General features: G+C 41.7%; 1 protein-coding gene across 1 annotated transcript in view; it reads right to left on the bottom strand.

Annotated features, from left to right (window-relative positions):
• The window catches only part of C17H9orf135 (chromosome 17 C9orf135 homolog), a 194,825-nt gene that overhangs the window by 30,727 nt on the left and 137,210 nt on the right, over positions 1-26,888 (bottom strand). The window contains exon 7 of the mRNA XM_034646840.1: positions 17,378-17,515. Coding sequence (XP_034502731.1) covers positions 17,493-17,515 — 23 coding nt within the window. The 3' untranslated portion in view covers positions 17,378-17,492. The remainder of the gene's footprint in view (positions 1-17,377; positions 17,516-26,888) is intronic.

The following is a 26,888-nucleotide window of genomic DNA, read 5'->3' as shown; positions in this document are numbered from 1 at the left end:
GACTCTGGGCTGAACGGAGAGCCCAACGCAGGGCTTGATCCTAGGACCCTGAGACCATGACCTGAACTGAAATCAAAAGTCAGACACTTAACCAACTGAGCACCCAGGCACCCCAATAAATAAGTCTTAAAAAAAAATCAACTCTGACCTTGAAAACACAACTCTCGCCTGCCCTCTCCCACTTAAGAAAATGTTTAGAACATCCTTATTGCCTAAAAGATAAGACTCACTGTCATTAAGCTGGGAATCCAAGAGCTCAGCCTCTACAACACCTTAGCCTGTCCTGCCAATGTGATTTTTCTCATACCTTCTGCAATGAGGACGCTCCACTTTAATGAGCTGGTCTACTCACTGGCCTCCGGAGACACATTGCACATTTATAACTTCAGGACTCACGATCACAGATATGGCTTCCAGAGCCCTTCATGTTGCACTTTGCTGGTGTGGAACTAACCAGGTACCTACTTCAGCAGTAGTCAGACCAGCACAGATCTGAAAGCCTAACTTCCAAAAATGCAACCCAAGATTAAATTGTAGTTAGATCATACTCTTGCTCCAAAGTCCATATGTTATCAACTAAAATTACCAAGTACTGTTTCATTCTGAAATAAGAATTTCTGCCACTCTAGATCTCTCCTACACTGTAATTCTCATTTTTTTTTACTTGATGCCAGATTTTACATACATTCCTTTTCCATTTTACCTTATTAATGTCTATATTTTTCCAACTTGGGAAGATTTTTTTTTTTAATGAATTCTTCCCACCCATGTATTTGCATTGTCTTATCCACCAATATAAAAAGTATACATTTACATAGTCATGTTGTTGATTTAAAAAGTCTTAACAGCACTGGGCCAAGAGAGCAGGAAAGATTTTTTTTTTTCCAAATTGGCTTTAGTCCATCAAAATCAACATACTTTGGGTACATTTGTTGGGTCAAATCTGAATCCACCTGAATTTTCTGTAGTCCATTCTACACTTACTTATCTTGTCTGCATAATTATCATAGGATACTTTAGCAAAAGCTTTGTTGAATCTTTCATTTATTCCATACAGAAATATTCCTAATAAAAGTCTAATAACTTTAAAACCTCAGTCATCTTACTTGGGGATCACGGATTCTTAATTTATGTACACCAGCTTGTGATGAATGCCTATTTCTTTAAGTGCTTGCAAACTACTTGTTTAGGAATCCAATTTGAAATTTCACCAATAATTGATACCAAGTTTGTGTTTACTAGAATGCCCCTTATAAAACTGGAATATGTCCACCTCATCCTCGGGTAAATTTTCCTTTTGCAGTGTTTTTCCAAGTCTGAGGTAGTGATCTTATATTGGTTTCCTATTGCTGCTATAACAAATTACCATAGACTTACTGGCTTAAAGCAACACAGATGTATTATAGTCTGGAGCTCAGAGGTCTGAAATCAGTGTCACTAGCCTAAAATCAAGGTATTGAGAGGGCTGCGTTGTTTCTGGAGTGTCTGAGGCAGAAGCCATTCCCCACTCCTTCCAGCTTTCAGAGGCCACCCACATTCTATGGCTCGTGGCCAGGAGCCAGCAATCACATCACTGACCTTTGTTTCCATGGTCACATCATCTGTTCCTGCTCTGGCTTTCCTGCCTCCCTCATAAGGATCCTAGTTATTATGTTTGGCCCACCCAGATAACCAGATAATCTTCCCATCTCAAGATCTTTAAAAACACCAGCAAAGTCCTTTTTGCCTTGTAAGGTAGCATATTCACAGGTGTTAGGGATCGAATGTGGACATCTTTGGAGGAGGCCATTATTCTGCCTGCTACAAATCCCTAGATCATCACATATGCAAGTTGCTTTAATATCTTTAGATAGAATTTATTTGGCTTAATTACTGACATGCATTTTATGGACTAATATTCTTGCTATCATCTTTATTCTCTTGAACTGCAGTTCTCTCTGACATATTACACTTTCCTTGTTAAGAAAACCTTTCCATAAGAGGGAAGAGGCCCTCAAAAATAGCAGTTGAGGGGTTCCGCTTTGTCTGTCATTTAACTTGACACCATCTTCCTCAAACACTGATCAGTGACCTCTCCCTTCTTTGCTTTTTTTTTTTTTTTGCTTTAAAAATAAGTTAAGTGGCACCTGGGTGGCTCAGGCAATTGAACACCTGACTCTTGGCTTCAGCTCAGGGTCATGATCTCAGGGCTGTGGGACTGAGCACTGGATCAGGCTCTGCACTCAGTGGGGAGTCTGCTTGAAGATTCTCTCCCTCTGCCCCTCTCCCCAGTCGCATGCTCTCTCTCACTCAAATAAATAAATATTTAAAAAAAAAAGACCTCAACATTTGGTTTTTAACATTTTCTCAAGTCTCAACATATTCACAGTGAGCCTTCAGGATTTTTCATTTGCACAGATTTGTGCCACGTCCATGGTCTTATATGCATCCTTGATCATATGCCCTGCCTTTGAGATTCTGGTTTTGTTCTTTCTAAATCTAGGCATGGATTGTTCCTTGAGCATGTTCTATTTCTTTAATGTCTCCTCAGCATCCTTCTCATTAGGATAACCCAAGATTATAGAGTAAGCATTTCTTTTTTTAAAGCTACTTACTCTTCTTAAGTGATAGTCTCTTGTAGAAACTGACTGCGGACTCACTTTACCTTTCTCTGATTAAAAAAGAAAAAATCCAATGGATGTGTCTGAACATGCCCATTTGTTCCCTTTTTCTGCTGTTATGAATTCCAAGGTGACTCAGTCACTTCCTCCCATGTTTCTCGTACCTTCTGTTTCACCAACTGGCTTTTCCATTCTGGTCAGAATTCATTGGAAGCACTAGTCATTTTGTCTTCTAATCAGCTGTTCCATTCTTAGCAATAGGAGCCTCCCCGCAGATGTTCAGGGAGCTAAAGTCATGATATCACTACATGACTATTATAAGGCTGAGTGGTCCTTACCCCTTCACCCCTTCTCTGCATCTTTCACCTCTGCCCACAGGCTTCCACACATGGTTCTGGAGTCTTCCACATGGTACTTTGTTAATGTTTAGTGCTCTGACTTGAGTGGGAGGGCTGGGGCTGAGAGAGGATAGATACCAACTAGACATACATTTAGGAATGGGCAGTAAGTGGGGTCCAAACCAATCTGGAAGTCCTGTAAGTAAACGAGTAATGGACAAATAGCCTGGTTTAGTTTAAGGGAGTCACTGGTTTCAGGAAAGAAAACTCCACTCCAGCTACAGGGGTAGAGCAGGTGACTGAGGCAATGGCAATCATTACATGTCACTCCATAACCACAGTGATTGGAGGTGAGCACACATAGGTAAGGGAGCTGTTTGTAGCCATCCTGGGACCACAAGAAGAGCTAATTTTAAATGAGGTTGACACCATGGAAGGGGAAACAAACAAAATGAAAGAAATCAGTTTCTTGATGACACTATTGAGCCAGAAAACCAAGCCTTCCCTGTGGCCAGTCCCTCTTTAGGATTTTCAGTTCCTTTTAATGTCAAAGCCCATATGAGTTGGATTTCTATTCAAAATGTGTCCTTCCATTCCATAACCTAAAGTTCTATTCCACCAAGTTTTACCAATAACCAGGAGACTAGGTTAAAATATTAAGTTTACTTTGCTTATTTTTGTGAATTACCAGTATTTCTGTGTATTAAATCTGGACAAAGAGAAGTAGTTTGTTTTTTTGTAAATTGGAAAGTGCCAGTGGGGAGGGACAAAATATCCAGATACCCAGGATTAGGAAAGAGACAGGTGTCAGGAACTTGTCTTGTTAGGGGGCCTGGTAGAATTTTGGCTGAGATGAAAAGGAGGTTTTTTTGTTTGTTTGTTTGTTTGTTTGTTTGTTTGTTTAGGCGGTCTTAGAAGATATAGAGGGGGACACCTGGGTGGCACAGTCGGTTAAGCATCACACTCTCGATTTCAGCTCAGGTTGTGATGTCAGGGTTGTGAGATTGAGCCCCATGTTGGGCTCTGTGTTCAGTGGAGAGTCCACTTAAGACACTCTCTCCCTCTGCCCCCCCCCAAATAAATAAATAAATCTCTAAAAAATATATTTTAAAAAAGAAGACATAGAGGAATTCCCAGGAGGGGAATGGGGAGGACTGAAGGAGCTCTCACTTGTGTGGAGGACAGGGTAGGACATCTGAGGGGCAACTAATCTGAGGATTGTTGTAGATGGAGTGATAATTGACTTGGAGTTCGGAGTTAATGGGGCATCATGTGGAGTCAAAAGAGGACTAAAGGACTAAAAGAACAAAGACTGACTGAGGGATGGGAGGTGATGTGGAGAGAGAAGGTGAGTTGGCAGGAATGAAGGGGTGGGCAGTTGGAGAAGACAGCGTGTGGTCAGTGAGTCAGCTCTGAGTTCTATCCACTTAAGGGCATATTTGTCTTCTCTGCCTTGCCTCATGCTACAGGAAGTGTAAGAATTGTTCTCACAGAATGCTGTTTTTCACGCCTTTTGTTTCTTTGGTCTGAGTTTCAGTCTTAGGCACCAACCTGTCATATGTGGGCAGCAGTGGCAGCAGCCGATCACTTAGTATCGATGATGTACATGAAATTCTGTTCTTCCTTCCTCTACCCTCAACCCTCGTATATAAACATCCCCCAATCCTACAAACACCCAGAAGAATAAACCTGCAAAACATCTTCTTTCAGATGCCAGTAGCGGCCCTGAATCAGAAGGATTCAGTTTTGCTAATAAGCTTTATAGTTCTCTTCCCAAGACTTTCCTTCTTTTCTAAGCCACTTCCATTTTTCCCCTATGATAGGAAAAACAACTTGTAAAAACTGTAAGTGGCCATAGAGATCACTGCATCTACCTCCCTCCTTTTTGCACCTGGAAAATTGTTGGCCAGAAAAATACGTCCTGTGACATAGAAAAGTTTTTTTTTTTTTAATTTGACGAAGTCCAATTTATTATTGTTGTTGTTGTTGTGTTGTTGTTATCATTTACTTTCACTGCTTGGGCTTTTAGTCCATGAAATCTTTAAACACCAGCCCTCACTACCTACTAGGTAGTGTCTTCCTTTACTTTCTAGAGAACAAATCTGGTGATGGCCAACTAGTCAATGATTGGCTCCTCCACTGGCAAGTCAAGAGATTTAAAGAACAGGAATAATGGAGGGAACAGCAGTGGGTAGGGTAAAGGATGGGTCCAAAGGAAAAAGTTCACACACACCCTAAGAAAATTGCTGTAGCTGATCTGACACCTGGCAGCTGGCTGCCACCCAGTGATGGAAATGGGCAAGGCTTGGGGGTACTAGTCTACAATTAGTAGTTAAGTTGCTACACAAACATTTTGCTTGAAATTTCGATAGGCCACTCTTTGGGATCGGATGGGTTTGGCTTTGGGGTTGTTTGTTGCTTAAGTGAGTTGCAGTGAAAGACGGGCTGGTCTTCCCAAGTCTGAAACTGGCAACCCTGGAGTTCGGCTTCCATAAGGCAGGGCCCTACATTCCAGTAGGAAGGCATCACTGTCTTCAGTGGAGCAGCTGCTTGGTGACCCACTTGTGCTCCAGTAACATGCCATTTCTACTTTTTATAGATTTCTAATCTGCCAACAGGAGGCCCCTTAATTTGAGGTGATTTTCCAGCAGTGAAAGGTTAGGATTACAGCTGCAGCTATGAATCAGAGCAGACACAACCTCTTAGCCTTACATTTGACCTCATTACTCTAAACTCTAAATGATCAAAATAAGTAGCCATAAATCAGAGAGGAGAGAGAAGGGAAAACAGGCTTAATAGACTAATTATTTAAAAGTTATAACCCAGTCATAACACCTCCAATTTGTCCTCTACCCCAATTCAAGACAACTTTTCATTTGCTAGTGACAGAAATCCATCTTAAATGAGTTTAAACAAAAGGGGGAATTCATAATAATGATTTTGTGGGTATCTCATGTAATCAAAGGCAGACTGGATAACCAAATTACGAATGGATAATGTGTACTGCGGGGCCTTTGTGGAGAGTAGGAACCTAAATTCAGTCTTACTTTAACTCTCTGTCTCCGTCTGTGCTTCAGTCTGTGTTGACTTCATTTTGTCTCACAGCAAATGAGTATTCCTTCATAGCAGGAAACATGACCACTGAAAGCTCCCCTATTTCACCTGAGCTCCTACCAGGGAATGTCTGTATTAGTCAGGGTTCAGTTGCAGATGACAGAAACCCTTCCTGCAGGTTTAAGCAGAAAGAAGACACCCAGGGGCGCCTGGGTGGTTCAGTCAGTTAAGTGTCCAATTCTTGATTTCAGCTCAGGTCATGATCTCAGGGTTGTGAGATCGAGCCCTGAGTCAGGCTCTGAGCTGGCCATGGAGTCTGCTTGAGATTCTCTCTCTCTCCCTCTCCCTCTGCCCCTCCCTCTTTCCCCCTGCATGCACAAGCGCCTCCACGGTCTCTCTCTCTCTCGAAGTAGAAGGAGGAGGAGGAGAAGGAGGAGAAGAAAAGAAAGGATGGAGGAAGGAAGGAAAGAAGGAAGGAAGGAAGGAAGGAAGGAAGGAAGGAAGGAGGAAAAAGGAGACATTTGATGCTCATGCTTTCCCATGGGATCCTCACTCCCTTTATCACTTCTAGAATTAGGCGCTTATGCAGTCACTGGAAGAGCTGGAGAGGTAGGCACCAGGCTGAGCTTCCAGGAAAAACTTCCAGAATAATACTGCAGAGATTCCTGCCACAATCGGAAGGCTGCCCACTGCCTCTCTGCTTTCTGTGCAAATGAAACTGATGTCCCATGTTCTGCTTTTATTTTAAGATTTTTTATTTACTTATTTTAGAGAGATAGAGAGAGAGCTGGGGGAGGAACAGAGGGAGAGGGGCAAGCAGATTCTATGCTGAGCGCAGAGCCGCATGCAGGGCTTGATCCCATGACCCTGAGATCATGACCTGAGCCAAAATCAAGAGTCAGATGCTTAACCAACTGAGCCACCCAGGCACGCCCCATGTTCTGCTTCTTGACACCACTCACAAAGCTAAGAAGTAGCCACTGGGACCTCAGCTACAATGGTCAAGAAAAGCAAACATCCGTATATGGAAGAGTCTGGGTAAGAACGTGGAGAAATCAGAACCCTGTGTACTGTTGGGGAGAATGTAACATGGTGTGGCCACAATGGAAAACAATCTGGAGATTCCTCAAACAATTAAAAATAGAACTACCATATGATCCAGTAATCCCACTTCTTGGTAATTATCCCAAAGAATTGCAAACAGGATCTCAAAAAGATACTTGCACAACCATGCTTATTGCAGCATTACTCATAGTAGCCAAAAGGTGGAAGCAACCTAAATATCCACTGATGGATGAATGGATAAAAAAAAAAAATGTGATGTAGGGGCGCCTGGGTGGCACAGCGGTTAAGCGTCTGCCTTCGGCTCAGGGCGTGATCCCGGCGTTATGGGATCGAGCCCCACATCAGGCTCCTCCACTATGAGCCTGCTTCTTCCTCTCCCACTCCCCCTGCTTGTGTTCCCTCTCTTGCTGGCTGTCTCTATCTCTGTTGAATAAATAAATAAAATCTTTAAAAAAAAATGTGATGTAGACATAGTGGAATATTATTCAGCCTTTAAAAGAAGTAAGTCCTGTAATGTGCTATAACATGCATAAACCTTGAGGACATTATGCTAGGTGAAATAAGCCAGTCACAAAAAGACAAATACGCCATGATTCCACTTTTATGAGTACTCAGAATAGCCAAAATCAGAAAGACAGAGAGTAGCATGGTGTTAGTCAGGGACTGGGGAGAGGGAAAAAAATGGGGACTTGTTTTTTAATGAGTAGAGAGTTTGAGTCTTGCAAGTTGAAAAAGTTCCAGAGATCTGTACAGAACAATGTGCATATAGTTAACACTTTAAAAAGTGGTTAAGAAAGTAAATTTTATGGGGCACCTGGGTGGCTCAGTGGGTTGAGCACCCAACTCTTGATTTCCACTTGGGTCATGATCTCATGGTGGTGGGATTGAGCCTGAGGTCAGGCTCCGCACTAAGTGTGGAGGTAAATTGTATGTTATATGTTTTCTACCACACAAAAGAAGTCTGTGTAATGACAAGGAGATGGGAATTGAGTGAGAGAGCACATCTACAATATCTGGAACAGATCCTGACCCACCTTCACTCTACTTACCCCCGCTGTTTCAATTTTAAAACTCTATGGAAGAACGCCACTTGAGCTAGATATGGTCCTATATCTATCCCTCATGATTGGTGGCTAGTGGGGAGCTACACAATTGGAAAGGAGTGAGAAAGAACCACCTTAGTACTGAGAGACTCCTCTGAAAGCATGCGATTGGATAGGAGTTAGTGAAAGTCTGTATGATGGCCTTCAAAGCCCCATGTGTTCGGTCCCCTATTTCCTCATTGACCTCATCTCCTATTTCTCTCCCACCTGCTCACCCTGCTTCGCCTTAAATATGCCAAACCCATTCTCACTCTAGCCTTTGTACAAGTTTTTCGCTCTGCCTGGAACATCTCCTCTGAGATATTCAAGAATTCACTTCCTTACCTCATTCACATCTTTGTTCAAATATCACTTTCTCAGCAAGGCCCACCCTAACCACCTGTTGAAATTCACATCCTACCTCCCTCCCCTGACACTCACTGTCTTCTTTCCCCTGCTTTATAGTCTTCTTTCTTCAATGCACCCATTACTTTCTAACATGTAATTTACTTACTTATGCTTATTGCCTTTCTCTCCTCTCCATCAGGGCAGGGAGTTTTTGCATGTTTTGTTCTTTGGTGGATTACCTAGAGCTGTGCTTGGTTCTGGGCACCCAATAAATTGGATACATGGATGGATGGATGGTTGGATGGATGGATGGACAAACAGATGGACAGATGAATGGGCCAGTTACCAAATGAAAGGGGAAGTAATATTGCTAGACTAAGGGAAAGATTCTGGAAGAAAAAAAAAAAAGAGTTGTCTGCCACACCCAACAGTTATTGAGTACCTACCACATACTAGAAAAGGCATTGGGAAAGTGTAAGACATGGTTCAGGCACTCGGAGAAATCATGAAAATATTTAATGACTAAATGAGAAGCGGTAGTTTTAAGAGGAATCATGGTTCAAAGAAGGGAGTGTTTCATTTGTTCGTAGGTAATCAAAGAAGTCTGTATGGGGAGGAGCCCAGGCCTGGGCTGGGCCCTGAAAGCATGATGATTCAGGTAGATGGTGGGAAGAAAGGAGGATATTCCAGGAAGGGACAGCTGCATGAATAAAGACAGACAGCCCAGGAACAAAGCAGAGAAAAACACTTCCCGTTTTACAAAACAAGGAAAATGAGATGCAGAGAAGCAGCTGGTACACTGAAATCTCCTCCTTACCAGCACCCTCACTAGCGTATGTGCTTGTGTTTGGTATGTCTCCACACTGAAGCCTGCAAGGCCACGTGGGTGGGGGGTCCCCCGGGCCCCAGGCCTGGAAAGAAGGGGGAATCCCTATACACTCCACCTAAGGCAAAGGAAGATCTCCAGGCCCTCCTCAGCATAGATTCCACACGCAGCCTAATATGAGAAGGTCAAAACCCGTGTCCCCATTTTGAAAAATCACAAAACGGGGAAATTGTGGAATTTCAGTCACATTGTAGAGTCTAAATTAGAGGTTCATTAATTTGGGTGTGTAATGGGTTGCAAGGTCCATGCTAGTTATTGGGTGTTTGTGCATATGTGCAGTTTCCCAAAGTCCCTGTTACTTTATTGTTTGGAGCACTTTTCTTCTTCTGAACCTTTCCATCCTACCCAAGCCTAGAAGGGCCTTGCTTATCATAGCTGAAAAGGCCTGTTAAGACTACCATAGTGTTTTCTTACTAAATGACAAAAACACTATTTTTCTAAATCTATGGAGAAGAATATCACCTCCCTGGAAGGCAGAAGTTTCTGTCATTTTATTAGAAGGTTTTATTTATTCATTTAGAGAGAGAAAATGAGCACCCGTACAAGCCAGGGGTGGGGAGATTGGGGAGGGGCAGAGGGAGAGGGAGAGAAAATCCCAAGCAGACTTCCTGCTGATCACTACCTGAGCTGAAACCAAGAGTCGGATGCTTACCTGACTGCATCACCCAGGGACCCAGAATTTTGTACTTCTCATAAAAAATACTTGCACAACCACTCCAAAGATGTTTATGTCTTAATCCCTGGAACCCGGGAATATATTTTATGTGGCAAAAGCGATGTTGCAGATGGGATTAAATTGAGGCCCTTGAGATCAGACATTCATTCTGCGTTATTGAGGTGAGTCGGATCACATGGGTTATTAAAATCTGAGAATCTTTCCCAGCTGTGGCCAGAGGGAAACATGACCACACATGGGTCAGAAAAGTGGAACCCATTCATTGTTGGCTTTGAAGATGGAAGAGTCACAAGCCAAGAAGGTGGCCTCTAGAAGGTAGTAAAGGTAAAAAACAAAATAAAACACAAACACAAACTTTCCCCAGGAGCCTCCAGAGAGGAACACAGCCCTGTCAACACCTTGATGTTAGCCCAGTGAGACCTGTGTTGGACTTCTGACCTCCAGGACTGTAAGATAATAAACTGGTGCTTTTGAGCCACTAAATTTGGTGGCAGTTTGTTACAGTAGCAATAGACAAAAGTGACACAAAAGTGAATTTGTGGAGAAGATTTACAAGAGCATGTGATGGCAGTGACCACGTGGGTGACATGGGGCTACTTTACCCTGCTGTTCTCTGGCTCCTCTGGCGACAAGTTTTCTCCCCCACTGCCTCGTACACTTGTGTGTGGAGGGAACTCACGGGCTTTCTTGCGTATGCTTAGCCCCCCTCAGTCCTGTGAAAAGCAAAGACAGAGATACAAAATAGAAATAAATGGAAAGCTCTTGGAACACTCTTCCAAGTGTTCAGAAGAGGCTGGATTTTGTAAGCACGGTTATCTCATGTCTTTTGTCATTTAGTAAAATCTTGCTTGAATATGTCACTACTGAGCTTTGGGGTATCAGGGCAAGCCTGTGGTTTGCATTTGAGAAGAAATATTAAAAATCAAGCAGGTCACATACACCCCACACAGAATGATGGTAATAGTGGAAAAGGACAAGGGATTCTTCTTTTTTTTTTTTTTTAAGATTTATGTATGTATGTATTTATTTATTTATTTGACAGAGAGACAGCGAGAGAGGGAACACAAGCCCGGGGAGTGGGAGAGGGAGAAGCGGGCTTCCCACTGAGCAGGGAGCCCAATATGGGGCTTGATTCCAGGACCCTGGGATCCTGACCTGAGCCGAAGGCAGACACCCGATGACTGAACCACTCAGGTGCCCCAATGACAGGGGGTTCTTAAAGAAAAGATCATAATAAAGACGAGAGTTAGGACCAGACCTTGGTCTTTGGAGGAGAATCATCCTCTAAGTTGGCCACAGAGCACATCTGTGTCATCCTTAATATTGGAACAATATTTGTACCTTAACACTGAAGGCTTTGGGGGCTTTGAATTGGGCTTTGAAAAAGCACATACTCTTTTTCTCAGAACTGTTTCTCCTTCTTAAGTTCAGCACTGAAAGCGATTACTGCTCCATTCTGCCTCCTTAAAGCTATAGTGAATAATTTTCTCATGAGATGACATGAAAGGTTATTGGAAGCAAACACAATACATCACACTTGTGAGAGGTGTGACCCTAGTTATAAGGGTCAGCCTGTCTGATCAGACCAACCACTGTATAGCTAATTGCTTCCATATTTCCTGGAAAATCCCGAGGCGTCGCTCACAGAATATACCTTCCTGAGCCAATGCACGTACGGTGGACACTCACCCAACACGGTCATGGCCATGCAGCTCTTTGCAGTCTCCCTGTATTGTGGCAACAGCTGGCTGGTCTGAGAGTGGGCGTTCACCCAGATTGGTAAGTCAGAGTCTCTACTCTAAGAATTTTATTTTATTTTATTTTTTTAGTAGGCTCTGCACCCAGCGTAGAGCCCAAGGTAGCACTCGAACTCACAACCCTTCAATCAAGACCTGAGCTGAGATCGACAGTTGGATGATTACCCAACTGAGCCACCCAGGCACCCCAGTTCTCTAAGAATTTTAGAACTGGAGAAAGAGCAAAAGGGGGAGTGGGCTGTAGAGGACAATGGAGAGAAATGTTTCTGGAGAGTCACAACTGCAACAATTAAACTCAAAAGCTGTTGGAAAACTAACTTTTTTCCATCAGATTACACTCTTAACTGTTTCCGACCGTGGTTCCCATCTGCTCCTGGCTTAGCCACGTCCCTGACGTGGAGCACCCTTCTGCCCTTTTAATAAATTCTCCTTTTGCTTACACTGGTTTGAGTGGGTTTTGTTCACATACAACCAGTGAATCATGACACATAAGCCTCCCTGCTGCGGAGAGAGTATGCGATGCAACAACATGGCTTTTAAGGGGACATGGCCTCGGGAGCCCACTGTCTCACCCACCACTGTCAGTACCTCATTTCTGTCAGCAAATATGCAAGAAGTAACCAGAAAAGAAGGCTGCTTTTAAATGTCTCTTTTAAAATGTAAGGAGGAGGGTCAGAGATCCCCTTGCCAGTCTCCAAAATAGCTCTCCGTTTCACTCTTCTTTCTCCCACATACATCTCAGGAGGGGAAATAAACCAAGGATCGGATTGCTTAGTCACTTACAAAAATGGCTACAGTCGGAGAAGGTGAAAACAGACACTTACTAGTGGGCTGAATGCCAGAAACAGCTGTCATGGACCAGAATCCACGTGACAATGAAGTAGTGCATCGCATCTTTGCAATTAAAATAGGCGTGTTCTCCCTGCCCCCAAACACACAGAATCTCTCTCTGTCCCTCTCTCTCTCTGTCACACACACACACACTCCTTATTCACTCTTAATGTCTTGTGTCCCACTCCATCAATTCAGGGGTGGGAAGACAGACTCTCCTGAGATCACAGCATGATCACGTGGCAGAGAAATGGCTGTCGGAGCCAATGTAATACCAGATCTGACCTGAGCTAAGACAGGGCACAAAGCCACAGTGTGCCTTATTAACTGGTTTCTGCACTGTCCCAGATAGAAAACACTCCTTGGGCATGTGCAGCATCTCTACAGTCTACCTTTGGCCAGCTCTCTCAAGCAACAAAAATGAATCCAAAGTGTTTACTTTAACCATCCTACCTGTTCTTGTGCACAATTTCAATAACATGCTGTATTTTTAATAAAAAATTAAAGGAATGCAATTTTAGAAAAACGTGTCAGGAATATTTATTCTCCAGAGAAATTGAAGATTATATATCCCGAGTCTAAAATTACATGTTCTTTACTACACAAACAGGAAAAGATTTATGAGTGAAAGGAATATAACAGCAGATTTGACATTTATGCAAAAATATTCAAAATTGAAATGGTATAGGTCAAACCATGTGAAAATACCGATACATTCCTTCTGTGAGGCTTACAAGTATGGGATTTGGAGTCAGGTGGAACTCAATTCACACACGAGCTGCCCTACTTACCAGTTGTGCACAATTTCTTAGGCTCTCTGGGTCCCAGTTTCAACATGTGTAGGGCGGGGGTGGAGAGAATATCAAGCTCCCCAGGTTGCTGCACGAGGGGGCTCTAACAGGTGCTCTAGCAGGTGTAAGATAAACTGCCAGCCCCAGTAAAGGGCAAGGAGAAGCTTCAGGCATTCTAAGAACCAAAAGGTCCTTCTTTTCTTCTCTCTTCTCAGAGGTTTTCTAGTTGTTCTTTCCTATATTTAAGCCTAAAAAACTGCCCCAAGCCAAGAGGAATAGAAAGTCATTACTCAGGGATATTCAAAAGGGAAGATTAAGAAATCTATGCACGAGAGAATTTCTTCAACGCAAACTTATCTGCAAGGTAGAACATTTTCTCTCTTTCTCTTTTCTGGCATTCTCAAAAAATAAGAATAAGGAATATTTCACACTTGTGTCCCAAGACAAAATAAAACAAAAACCCTATTCAGCTATTCCTTATTCAATCTAGATTTGCAGACTTGCCAGGGCTCACAAAACCCATGTTTAAAATTCTTATTCTCACCTCCACTTCTGCCCCTTACCTAGCCCGACTCTACCTCTATGAACCCCTCCCCTCAAGACAATCATTCAGAACATGGCATGTGGATACTTCCAGAGGCTACGTCAGCCCAGCCTGGCTTCGCGCAGACACACTCATCTAAGTGACCAATGATTTATGTCAGGAGAGAGGAGGTATGCGTGTCTCTAGCCTCATGTAATCTTCACAATGATCTTTCACAGCAGTTAACATTTTAGTCACTTTACAGATGAAGGATCTGTCCCAAAGCGAGATGGAATAGCTTTCCCAAAGCCCCATGTCTGACTTCAGAACACCTCGCAGCCTTAGTCCTTACAGAGAATAATTCATATTATGTCGTCCCTCTGCTAAAGACTTTCCAATGGTTTCACATCACACTTTCAGTAAAGTCCAGACTCCTCCTCACAATATGAAAGACTTACCATGATCTAGCCCCTGACTTCTCCAAACCAGCCAGGCATTGGCAATCAGGAATGCTGACATAAATTGGCTACTAGGGGCAAATCTGGTTAATATATCAAGTAATAAAGTATAATGTTTGGAATGATTTTCTCTGCAGGGCAGAAATCAGTTGTTTCTACTTTCTCACCATGGGCCAGAATCATTTGCCTTGCTATCAGTTTTCCACAACATAATAAAAATCTCTACAAAGGAGTACAATATCCATCAATATAAAGACTATCAAATATGTCATTCTATGTAAACAGCTAATCCCCAAAGTGTCCACTAGACAGTGTCCAGCACTCCACTGAAAGGACATTCAGTAATCTCTCTTGCATATGCCCAAGACTTGGACAATTTTTCCTGACAATAACTTTGCTGTACCTTGGCTTTTCATGTAGTTGGGAGAAGATTAGTGTCAGGTCTTGCTTTCCTTGGAAGTGGTTCAGGTTAGAGGAAGGAGATTGTAGGCTCTGCTGATTTGGGCAGAGATGACATTTTCCAAGTTCACGGCTCTGAACAATGCATGGTACATGACAGACATTTGATAACCATTTGTGGAATATATGAATAAAGGAGCACAGAGTTAAGGGGGCTTTGAATCCCAGCTCTGTCATTTATCATCTGGGTGACCTTGGCCAACTTAATTATCAGAGTCTCAGTTTCCACACTTTTGAGATGGAAATAGTAACACCTACCTGGCTGGGTTTCTGTGAAGATTCAAAATAGTGTTTATGAAGTACCACACATAGACATATGCTATGTCTAGCATATGGAAGGCTTTCAGTATACAACAGTTATGGCTTCAAATGTGGGTGATCACTTCCTCTCTCCATACGGAAACCACATATCTCCTACAAAAATCTGGTGGGGAAATTTTCAGCCATAAGTTCTTCCTGTTGTTATCCTAATAATTAAATCCTAATAATCAAACTCATACCCAAAGATAGAAAACCAAATCAGCAAATTCTTACCATCAAAAGAATCAACTATTTAAAATATTAAAAAAAAAAAACTTTTCAGCAGAGAATGTTAACAATAAACAGAAGTAGACATCATCAGTCCCAACAAACATCAACCTGTGACTAATTCTTTCCCACTTACTCCCCTTCCACATTATTTTAAAGCAAACTTAGACTAAAATTATAGAAGGAGGAAAACTTTTCTTCTTTTCTTAGTTTTAGTGGCTGGGGAACTTGTAAATTGAGTTGACAAAAGACAGCTTAATAGGAGAGAAGGCCTATCAATTTATTTTAATTTTATGTGCACAGAGACATCACAGGAGGTGAAAACCCAAAGGAGTGGTGAGATTTGGAGTTAATGTACCATCTTAATAGGGGGCATGGGGAAGGGAGACAAGAGGGACACTTCTGGGAGAACAACTGACTCCTTAGAAGTGGTGGGGGAGAGGGCATTCACGGAAATGTGATGACTTTTTGGAAAGATAAATGGGTCTTTGAGGAATAGATGGGAGACAGTTTGTGTCAGTGTCCATCCAGGTGTGGAGTCAATTTCTCCTCTCCCAGGTGAGAAGGTTAGGGTTGCTCCCAGAGAGAGGATCTACGACAACTGAGTTCTTTTGAGAGGCACTGCTTTTAGGCAGGTAAAGGATTTCAGGAACTCAGATGCTCTCAACTGAAAATAATTCTTACACAAAAGTGGCATAACTTGAGGTGGCATATCCTGATCCCCATCATATCATCCATCCATAGATGAACTCAGCTGTTTTTAAAATCAGCTCTGTATGTAGAAGAGACACTCGGAGGGCAAGAATTGTCTGAAGGAGAACTGGAGCGGAGGCACCTGCAGGAGATGCACTACAATGTCGGAAAATGTAATTCATGGTAAGCGATGGGGTTCAGAATGTGTTACCTGAAAACATGGTACCTTGGCATCTTGAAGATTATAAGCTGAAGGAGGCTGAGAAAACAGCGGGAATGGGAAGGTCCCTCTGACCTTCCCCCTCCACTCTCCCTGAAGCAGGTGAGAAGACCTTGTGTAAGAGGTGCCCTCCCTATACCCAGAGGAAAGGACCACCCTTATGTCCAAGACAGAGACAGATGGGCACAGGGAGGAATCTGAATGAACAAGTCTAGCTAACCTCCCCCTAGTTTACTAGAGCTATCTCACACTCCCTAACCTATCACAACTTTCCATGACTACGCATTGGCCTTCAAACTCAGCATAGAAATACTCAGGTTTAACAGTTTCTTTGGGTCTTCATTTCCTTATGAAGCTTCCTGCGTCATGTAAAACTTATATTAAATACATTTGTCTGCTTTTCTCCTGTTAATCTGTCTTTGTCAGTTCAATTTTCAGACCAAGCCAGGAACCTTAAGAGGGTAAATGAAAACTTTTTCCTCCCCTACATAAGCCTGGGAGTTTAGTGAGACTTGATGTGTATCAAGCTCAGGCAATCAATTAAGCGTTTTTTCTGGTCATTTAACTGGAAGATAGATCTAAGTCTGACAGGCCACTTTTATCTTTCTCCTAATTCTTCCTGGAGCCTGACCTCTTCCAGAAAGTAGCATCTGAGTGTGGGCAGGGTCCTCCTCCAAAGGATGTGCATTTGGGAGGTATCCCAGCTTAGCCTCCAGAGTAAATGAAATGTAAATCCAGTTGAAGAGAAGCTAATGATTCCTCTAGTGTTGTTCCTAAGGAAAGGAAGTAGACTCAGAGACTGTGTTTCTCCAGCAGTAGCCTCTTTGGGGAGAGCTGAGAGCTGAGAGAAGTGGAATCCTGGGGGGAGTGATGTAGCAACAATTTTTAGAAAATTGGTGGAGCCAGGGCAGTCAGAAGGTGCTTTGCCTATAAGCTGGGTGTGTAGAGAAGGGTGAGCCAAGCTCAATGTAATCCTGAAAAGTTAGGACTTAGATGGTGTAAGAGGCAAATATAAATTAAAAATAAGAGGCTTAATTCTTCCTGCTGAAAATCAGGGAAGAGACTTACCCCTCTTTCCCACTGTTTTCTTTCAGATTTTCTTTCTTTATCCTTTCAAACATATGTAAATCTTTTTAATGGTTAAATAAGCCTCTTGCCAGTCTTGCAACTCAGGAGAATTTCCTCAAGGACAGGGCAGCAGTCTCTCTGGAATGAAATCATTAAGAAAAAATAAGGCCCATCCCCCATTTCAAAGGAAATTAAAAAATATCATGGGACCGGGGAGCAGATGGATATAACTTGTCACCTAACTGCAAATTGCAAAACCCATCTAATGTATTCATTACATAATATATAAAAGAACAAGATTTCCCTGTTTTTGCAAGCCCTTCAGTGGGTTGCCAGTGACACACATCACCTTCTGGTTTAATGCCTGTTTGATATCAAAATAGTTGTCTCTCTCCCACCTTTGTATAGAGGTTTTCTGGGTTGGGAGATTTTTATTTCTAATTATAGTTTCCCAACAGTTGATTGAAACCCAGAGAACAAGGTGAACTTAGGTTTCAAGTGCCTTCCCAAAGGCCAGGGAAATGGGAACAATTGGCTCAGACTTTGACTGGAAAGTAAAAACAAACTAGGTAATAGCAACGAGGTAAAAAAAAAAAAAAAAAGCATGGCTGTTAAATTAACGTATTTTGGTCTTCTATACCCCTAGGTTCAGGATCTAGCTTTATCACTTACTAGCAAGTTACATTCTCTGAATCTCTGCTTTCACCTGTAAAATCAGCATAAAGAGCACCTACCATAGAGAGATCTCATGAGGATATGATAATTTAATCAGAGCACTTAGTCCATGCCTTCCCTATGGGTGGATTCACTCATTCTTAACTAGTCCTAATGTATAATCTTAGCTATTTATAATCACTTGTAAATGTTATTATTATAAAAACCCAAGTTACATTTAAATGAGTGCTTTATTTATTTATTTATTAGAGAGAATGAGAGAGAGCACACGCATACATGTGCGCACAAGTCAGAGGGAGGGGCAGAGGAAGAGGGATAGAGAGAACCCCAAGTAGGCTCCACACTCAATGCAGAGCCCAACAGCTGGATATCATGACCCTGACATCATGACCCAAGATGATATCAAGAGTCAGATGCTTAACTGACTGAGCCACCCAGGTGCTCCACACTGAACTATCTTTAGAAAAAATAGCTGTTGAACTGTAACCCAATGATTTATACTTGGCTCCAAGATTCCCTGTTCTGCAGTAAATCACAAAGGGCTATGGTGAATACAGTAGGAGAGATTTAGGTGAGATGCATAGGATTATGGACTGGAATTTTGACAGAATCACTTTTGGAGCTNTTTTTTTTTTTTTTTTTTTTTTAACCTGGATTGATTCCCTACATGGGAGCAGTAGAAAAATATCCATTGTTGTGAAATCTGCACATGCCCATACACCCCACACACAGCCAGTGTGCAAGTGACAATGGGCTCAGGCTTGTTACATCCCTGTGTCAGGGAGAAGAAAAGTCTCTTCCTTCTACCGTTCCAGTTTCTAACTAGGGCCCATCTTATGAAAGGCTAACGTAAAGAAATTTCTTTTCTTGTATATCTCTCATACACATGGGGGAAACTCAGTGATGAGTAAACTCAAAAAGCTGCCTAAAACTTGAGCTTAAATACCATCTTCAGCTAAAACAGAGGAAGAGGGGTGTATGGAGAGGCTAGTTACGGGCAAATGACCAGGAAAAGTACAGTAAACAAGGGTAAGGTTTGTTATGCAGATTTAAGATTTGTTGTAAAGATTGAAGTGCCTTCTACATTAATAAGAGTCTCTTAGGATTTAGAGTCATCTTTCTCCTCCTGGTACAGAGATGGAGACACTCTTACAAATGGAATTCCCTTTATAAAAGTAAATACCCCTTACGAAAGGGTAACTACTCTGTTTTCAGAGCTTCTCATGAGTCTGCAATCCTTATGCCAAAAAGGCATATTTAAGGTAGCATATTCTGGCCTCCTAAAACTACCTTTCCATGATCATCTGAGAGATGGCAAGAGCACTTTGATTGTGAACTCTCATGTGCTATCACTCCCCTGGGGGGAGTGATATGGGGGGGCTTCCTTCTAGAAGTTGCCAGTGTCAGAAGACATTTCTATGCCACTCATAAATACGACTGACATTCCTAATCATTTCTGAAATAATAGGTTGGTTTTTTGTTTGTTTTCATGAAAAACAGACATTATTTCTTGGAGTTCTTTCTGAAGTGCTCCAAAGTCAGTATTGGAAAATGTTGACTATGGAGCCATAGAAACCTCATTGGGAAGTCAGAGCACCTGGTGAAAATGCTCACTACATTTGTCAGAGCTCCCAAGAGCTGATGAAAGAAAGTTCATGCTCTGGTGGGTTTCTTCATAGTCAAGAAACCCCCTTACAAAGCTGTCTTTGTAAGGAGGCCATAGCTCTGGGACTGAGCCTGTCAGGCTGACTTCCAGGCTCAGAAGTAAGTGAGTCCCAAGCCTGACCCCAGCTGGAAAAGTAGAATGTGCTAGAGGAAAAATCTGGGAGGAAGAAAAAGGCAACTCATTAAGCTGCCTGCCACATAAAACACAGATAGTTTTAGAGATAAGGAGAAAGTGTAGCTTCTCAGATCTAGAAATAGTGTTTTCAAGTATGTTCATCATAGGGAATCTGTTCCAAAGTTGGAGGGCTGATCCTCCACTCCCAAGAATTCTGCAGGGAACGTATGTGCACAGATGCTGCACACATCTGTTCTGAACTCAATTAACGTGTTCAGTGGGGGAATGAAATTTTAAGGCCTCAAAAATAGCACTGGTGGATCAGAGAGCCATTCAAAGGGGAATTTTTAAATGCCTAGGGTTGGAATTCTAAACGGCGGGCTAAAAGAGGTTCCAGTGCTTACTACACGTCTCTGTCTGGGGTGGGCAATGAATCTTAATGAAATTCAATTTGATGATCAATGGCTACAAGTTATTCTATCTGTCACTTGAGCCAAACTCAAAAAGAATCATTATTTTAGTCATATATGATGCAACTTATGATAAAAAGCACTTCATTTAAAGATGCATTTGTAGAGCCTAGAGTTAAAAAATGACTAAGAAGACACTTTAAGTGATACAACCAAACTTAATTTAACACTTTGTGAAGTGGACAGTCCTTTCAGAGAACTGCAAATGGGGCAGAAGGCAACAAGAGTCTATAGGGTAAAGAATAAAGAACAAGGAGGAGAGAAATAGAAAACACTGATTGGCTACAGCCACACAGTCAACCTTATTTGGGGGGAAAAGGCCCAAAACTGGTTTGGTGTTTGGGACTGGCTGACTGAATACACTGCTTTTCTGGTCAAGCACAGCATTTATTTGGACATGAACATTACCCAAATTTTGGCTTGCTGGCATGGCACCCTCTGAAGGAGCGGCTCCATCTGGGGTCTAGACATTGATTTCAACTCAAGGTAAGTGCCCTCCATATCACTGGATTTGAAAATATTTTATAATTGATGGCAAAATTTACTAACTATAACCTAGAGTTATTATACTTGTGACATGTTGTTTTTTCCCCACAACAGAATACAAATCTGCAAATCCAGAGGAGCATGAAGTGGCTTTTTCTATGTTCTGGGTAAGCGCCCAACCAACACGTCCATTACAAAATGCCCAAGTGCTAATTCTTCTTGCTCATTGTCAGGTGTTTTTTCTGATGCATATAATGACATGAACTCACAGAGCACAAAACTAACTCTGTTAAAGGTGCCAGGGCTTTGCAAACTTTTTCAAAAGGCAACAGAGGGAGGAGTAGTAACAAACCAACACCAGCAAGAATGTTGGTGATGGCATTTAAGTTGCTATTCAAGGGGATTATGATTATTATTATTAAAATCCTACTCTCACCCTGCTTTCCTTTAATCATATTGATGCCCTTTCTTTTACTTGGTGAAAAGAGGTTTCCACTGGATTTTTCCATAAGTCATCCCGTAGGCTTTTAGCCTTTCACGAAATTTTCTGAACATGAGAGTGGTGAGTTTTGCTCTGAAGGCTCCTTGGTAGAGATTAATGAAATTTCAAAGATGTGTACCACTCATTCTGTTCATTTGGAGCCACATGACCCTTTCCTTTATAAGTATTTTGGCCTTTAGTATTTTGCTCAGAGTACAAGGCATCACTGTTTAATAAGCACTTGAAACTACTACTTTATATTATTGCATTTTAAATGCTTGAGAGATAACAGACACACTTAAGAGGAATTACTAAAGCAATAACTCAGTGTCAGTTTATACCAGTATCCATAAATGTCTAGCATCATGTTCTTGCAGTTTATAATTTCATTTAAGTCCTAATTGATTATGACTGTTGAGTATGAGGAAATTCCAGGCAGAGGGGAAAATATAAGCAAGGAGTTAGAAGCAAGAATGTGCAAGATCCATTTGAGGAATAGAAAGCTGTCCAGTTTGACTAGAGCATACATGAGATATAAGACAGTTGCAACAAGAGATAAGGCTGGAAGGAGATTCTCAGAGGATAACTGAAGAGTTGAAAATCAGACTGAGATATCTATACCTGGTTCTGAGGGCACTAAGGGCATGCTGAATATTTTAAAGCATGGAACTTGCATGATTCTAGCCAGGCTTCAGAAAGATTAATAGAGCAGTGACTGTAGAAGAGAAGGGAATTAGGGGAGGGGAGGGTATTGGAGCCAGGACTGGATTCAGGGGGCCCTGTTAAAGCCATTACAACATCTCTACTTGGATGGCCTCAGCCCTCTTAAATCTAAGATCACCAAGACAGAACACATCAGTTTTTCCCACTGAGTATGCTTTCCCCTTAGTCTTCTTCATCTGAATAAATGGTACCACCACCCACCAATTCCTTCAGTCAGAAACTGGAAGTCACATTTGATTCTTCCCCTTTTCCTACCCCCACTGTGACCCATCAGGAAGTCTTGACAGCATTACCCCCAAAGAACATCTCTTATCCAACCACTCCTCTCCATGTTCCCTGCCAAAACCTAAGTCTAGGGCACATGAACCTTCACCAGGACAACTGCAACAATATCCTGAATGGTGTCCCTCTGTTCACATTCTGCAAATGGAGCCCAAAGAGATCTGTTCCAAGTGTAAATCAGACAGTATCACTCTGTTTACAACCCTCCAATGGTCATCTGTGTATTTAGAATAAAATCCAAACCTTTTATCTCAGCCTAAAATGCCCTACCTATTCTGTCATCTACTTAACCCTCAAGATTTAATCTCTCTCCTCTTATTCGTGATGTGTTAGCCTTCCTTGTCACCTGCCCTTAGAAGGCTCCTCCCCACCTCAGGTTCTTTTTGGTTTCTCAGTACCAATAGTATAACTCTGAAAACAAAAGCTAGTGGAGTAACAGTGAGGTCTCATTCTTTCACTGTGAATTTTTCCCAAACAGGGATGATATCTCACTCATTAAATCTATAGCTTTTCAATAACACATATAAAGATTTTTGGTTTGTGGTCGCAGCAGCTATTGTAGACATTGACTGTAATAAAGAGGGTCATCTTATGGAGAGCCCCCAAATGGAAGACTCTCCTGGCTCATTTCCTCCCCTTGTCTCTGTGGGGTGAAATCTGGTTGATACAAAACAGAATATCAAAGATGGTAGGGGGAAGGGAAGGGAGGGGTGAGATTTCTGCTGGAAGGTTTGTCCTGAGGCGGCATGGACTCCTCCCACCCCCCAACTCCAACACTGTTCCCTTTGCCAAGTCAGTTTCTCTAAAGAACCCTTGGTTCATTCAGGTGTGCAAAGCTTCTATTACTTTATGTTACCAGAAAAGAATATATGCCCTTGAACATGTATACATCACACCTCCCTTCCAAATCACATCACAACTAAACCCATCCTTAAGATTTTTGAATACATATATTCAAAATACTTTCTGTGCATATAGGCATCAGTTAGTAATAAAAAATTATCCCCAAACTTTGTGCTTCATGGCTTAGAAATATATATCCATATACATCCCCCCCAAGGATTCTATGAATGGTCAGGACTCTGAAGTTCTAGGACATAATGAGGATGGCTTGTCCAGCTTCACAATCTCTTGGGCTTAGCTGGTTCGTCAGGAAGACCCTCTGACTTGATGTTGGAGATTGAAACCATCTAAAGGTTCATCCACTCACATTTGGGAGCCTGAGATGACTTGAAAATTAGAGCTGTTGACTGGACTGCTCCATCTGCTGAAAAAAAAGCAGGCTAAGATAATAGGAACAAAGATGGGAGCCACATACCAGGCAGAAGGAAAAGCATCTGTGTACCAAGGTTCCCTGATGGGAGGGAGGACAATGCATTAAAGGTAAGGAAAGAAAGCCAGTAAGGCTAGATACACACACACACACACACACACACACACGCTGAGAGAGAGGCGGGGGAGAGAGAGGAGTCCCAGGTAAGAGGTCAGATACCACATGTCCTTACAGCCCAGTTTTAAATTTGTGGTTGTGTTTTACCTTAAGAATCATGAGGAGCCAGTTAGAATCTTAACTGTGAGGCTGAGGCACTAGGGATTAGGGCTCCAACATCTTTCCTTTGGAAGGGGACACAATCAACCCATAACAGATGTCAATAGCATTCTACTGCTCCTGGTCCCCTGGTGCTCTACCTCCTCCTGTAAGGTGCCTTGAGCTTTCTTACACTTACACAAATGATCCCTTCATGAAATTCTCTTAGGTTCAACCCTTTAGTGTCCAGGATTGCTCTGGGACCCGGACTCATACAGCCATTTTGAGAGCTATTTAATAAAGGAAGCGTACAGGGCTTGGTGATGGGTTGCATGGGTGAGGAGTGGAAATGAGGCAAAGGGTCAGATGTAATCCCCAAGTTTCTGTCTGGTGTAATTGATGGGTGTGGTGCCTTTCACTGAGATCAGGCATGCATAGAAGGACAACTGCAAAGGAGATAATGATATGTCTTGAGACATATAAAGAATGTATGAGAGACACACACACACACACACACACACACACACACACACACACAAATCCTGAATGTCTGTGCATTATAGAGTTTATGCGACATATAAAGTCAGCATGGATTCAAATCCTGGCCCTGCCAATTACTGGTTGAGCCACCTAGGACTTTGTATTCCTTATTATCTATAGAATGGACATCACAATTCCTGCCTTACAGGGTTGCTCTGAGGACTGATGAGATGAGCCATAGAAAGCACTTAGCAAAGTGTCTGACATCTACTAAGGAAGCAATAAATGCCAGTATTAGCAGTATTACTCTTACATGCTTACTTTCCATCTGGAGAAAGCATCACCAATAATAAAGTCTTGAAATGATCCACCTGAACATGGTCTAATTCCTATTTTCCACTGGAAGTTTAAAACTATTTTAAATGCAGTGCAGGATGGAAATAAAGTTGCTAGGAGGCTCGTACTTCTAAAGCTTTCTCTTTTCTATTTGGTTTTGAACTCAGTAAGCCCATTTTAAACAGTTTATAACTGTGATGCTGGATATCAGTTGGAGATGTGGATACATTTCAAAGCAATGTAGATATTTTAGGATGTAAAGAGGGCTTGGGGAAATTATGTCGTCTGACCTCTAATTTTCAGATGAGGAAATGAAGACCTGAGAGGGTAAATGACTCATCTCAGGCCACACAACTACAGGCAGAGTTGGGGCTAGAATCCAATCTCATGACTCAGACGCTGGCCTTTTCATCTCCAACACAGTACCCTCCAGCAAAACAGTCCGGAAATATGTTTATTGCATGGAGTTTTAAATTTATATAATGAACACAACCCCTCTCTAAAAGAAAATACAAGTTGAAATGAGGAATGAGGGACCGAAGTTAAGAGGTCAAACCATTACTATTTGTTTGTTTGTTTGTTTTATAAATCCATGGAAACAATTCTTTCTGAAAAACAGATGAAAAATTTAGCTGGCATTTTAAACTTTCATAAATGTATGTTGTTAGCAAGGTGTCTGACTACTTTTACACATGGGAATAGACTTTTTTCACACTCTTGAACTATGAGTTGCCACTTTTCAAATTTATTTTGAAGACTTTTTTCCTCTGTGACAATCAAGTAATGTAACTGTTTTCAAAATTGTCTGTCCTAAAGAGATTTTATTTTAAAGAACTCTGACTCAATGAACCAATGGAATTTTGAGGAGATAGTTATATGTCTTTTTATAATTAACCTAGTTTCTGAACATTGAGTTAAAAAAAAGTCTAAACATCAGACCTGGGTCAATCATCTTGTTATATTTGTATTTGATTATGTGGAACCACACAAATCAGTTTTCTTGCTTAGACAGGAAGAAAGCCAGAGATAGTTTATCTCTCCATATCATCTGTTCTAGTGTAGGAAAAAAGAGATACAGGAAGAAAGAAAAACTGCAGGGCAAAATTGGAAAAAAATTAAAATATCACACTTCCTGATGTTAGGAGAAAGGAATATAGTTTTTCGTATTGAAAAAAAGAATGTGTTCAGTAGACATAGTATTTGAGAGAAAGGCCAATCTAACTAAACTGGATTATGTTAAAAGAATTCTATTATCTCAGAGACTTGGTATCCATAGCAACTGAGACATCTCCATACTTACTCTTTCCATCCATAATGAGGGAAATAAACAGCCAAAGAGCTTGTCATTTCCCCATATCATTATATCATAGCTAATAAGTTACTATTTGACTGAGACATCTTAACAAACCCTACTGCTATTTTACTTTTGAAACAGGACCCCCCCCCCCAAAAAAAGAAGAAATAAGAACTTGCAACCAAGATACAGGCATGAAAAATCAACTCACAAAGGACAGTTATAAAACACATCCAAGGAGGGAAGGAGTTACTCCCTGAACTTGGTCACTGGCTGATGTCCAAGGTAGAGAAGCGTGTTCTGGGCTTCTGCCAAGCTACAGGTCCCCTGGTCCTCCATCCATGTAAACTCTGTTAGCTAGATAGGGAGTCCAGACCTAGGCAGACCACCCTCAAAGAGCCCAAAGATATTCTAAACAGAATGCTCAACCAGTGACAAATGCGTGGCTTTTGCATATATAACTGATTGTTGTTAGAGGATAGTAACTTTTTATTCATTCATCAAACATTTGCTGCATATCTATATGTTCCAGTCACTGTGGAAGGCCCTGAGGATGTTAGTTGTGAATGAGACAGTCCTAGCTATCCAGAAGTTCACATCTTGTGTAGAATCGAGATTTATTACATTTCCTATTAATATTAGAAAAGGACCATTAACATCCACCTATAATGGGCACATTGTTAGATAATTCCCTTAGGACTCAGAGCAGTTTCTTGCAAACAACTGACACAAAGTAAATGTTGATTAAATTGGCAACTTAAGGGAAAGATCAGGATGAAGCTAAGAAAAAACATGAGAATTATAGGTAGGAGGGAGGTCTTCAAAATACAAAGCCTCAAGTTTTTTAGTTGATGAAATAGTGCAATTTATACATCATTATAAATAAAGATAAATATAATTAAGGGTTTCAGAAATAATTCAGCAGTAAGCTGGGACTCAAACCCATGCAGTCTGGCTCCAAAGATTTGTGTGCTAA

Source organism: Ailuropoda melanoleuca, chromosome 17 (assembly GCF_002007445.2).
Source record: "Ailuropoda melanoleuca isolate Jingjing chromosome 17, ASM200744v2, whole genome shotgun sequence".
NCBI classification, from domain to species: Eukaryota; Metazoa; Chordata; class Mammalia; order Carnivora; family Ursidae; genus Ailuropoda; species Ailuropoda melanoleuca.
The sequence above is the reverse complement of the archived record's forward strand: the minus strand, read 5'-3'. Positions and strand labels throughout refer to the sequence as shown.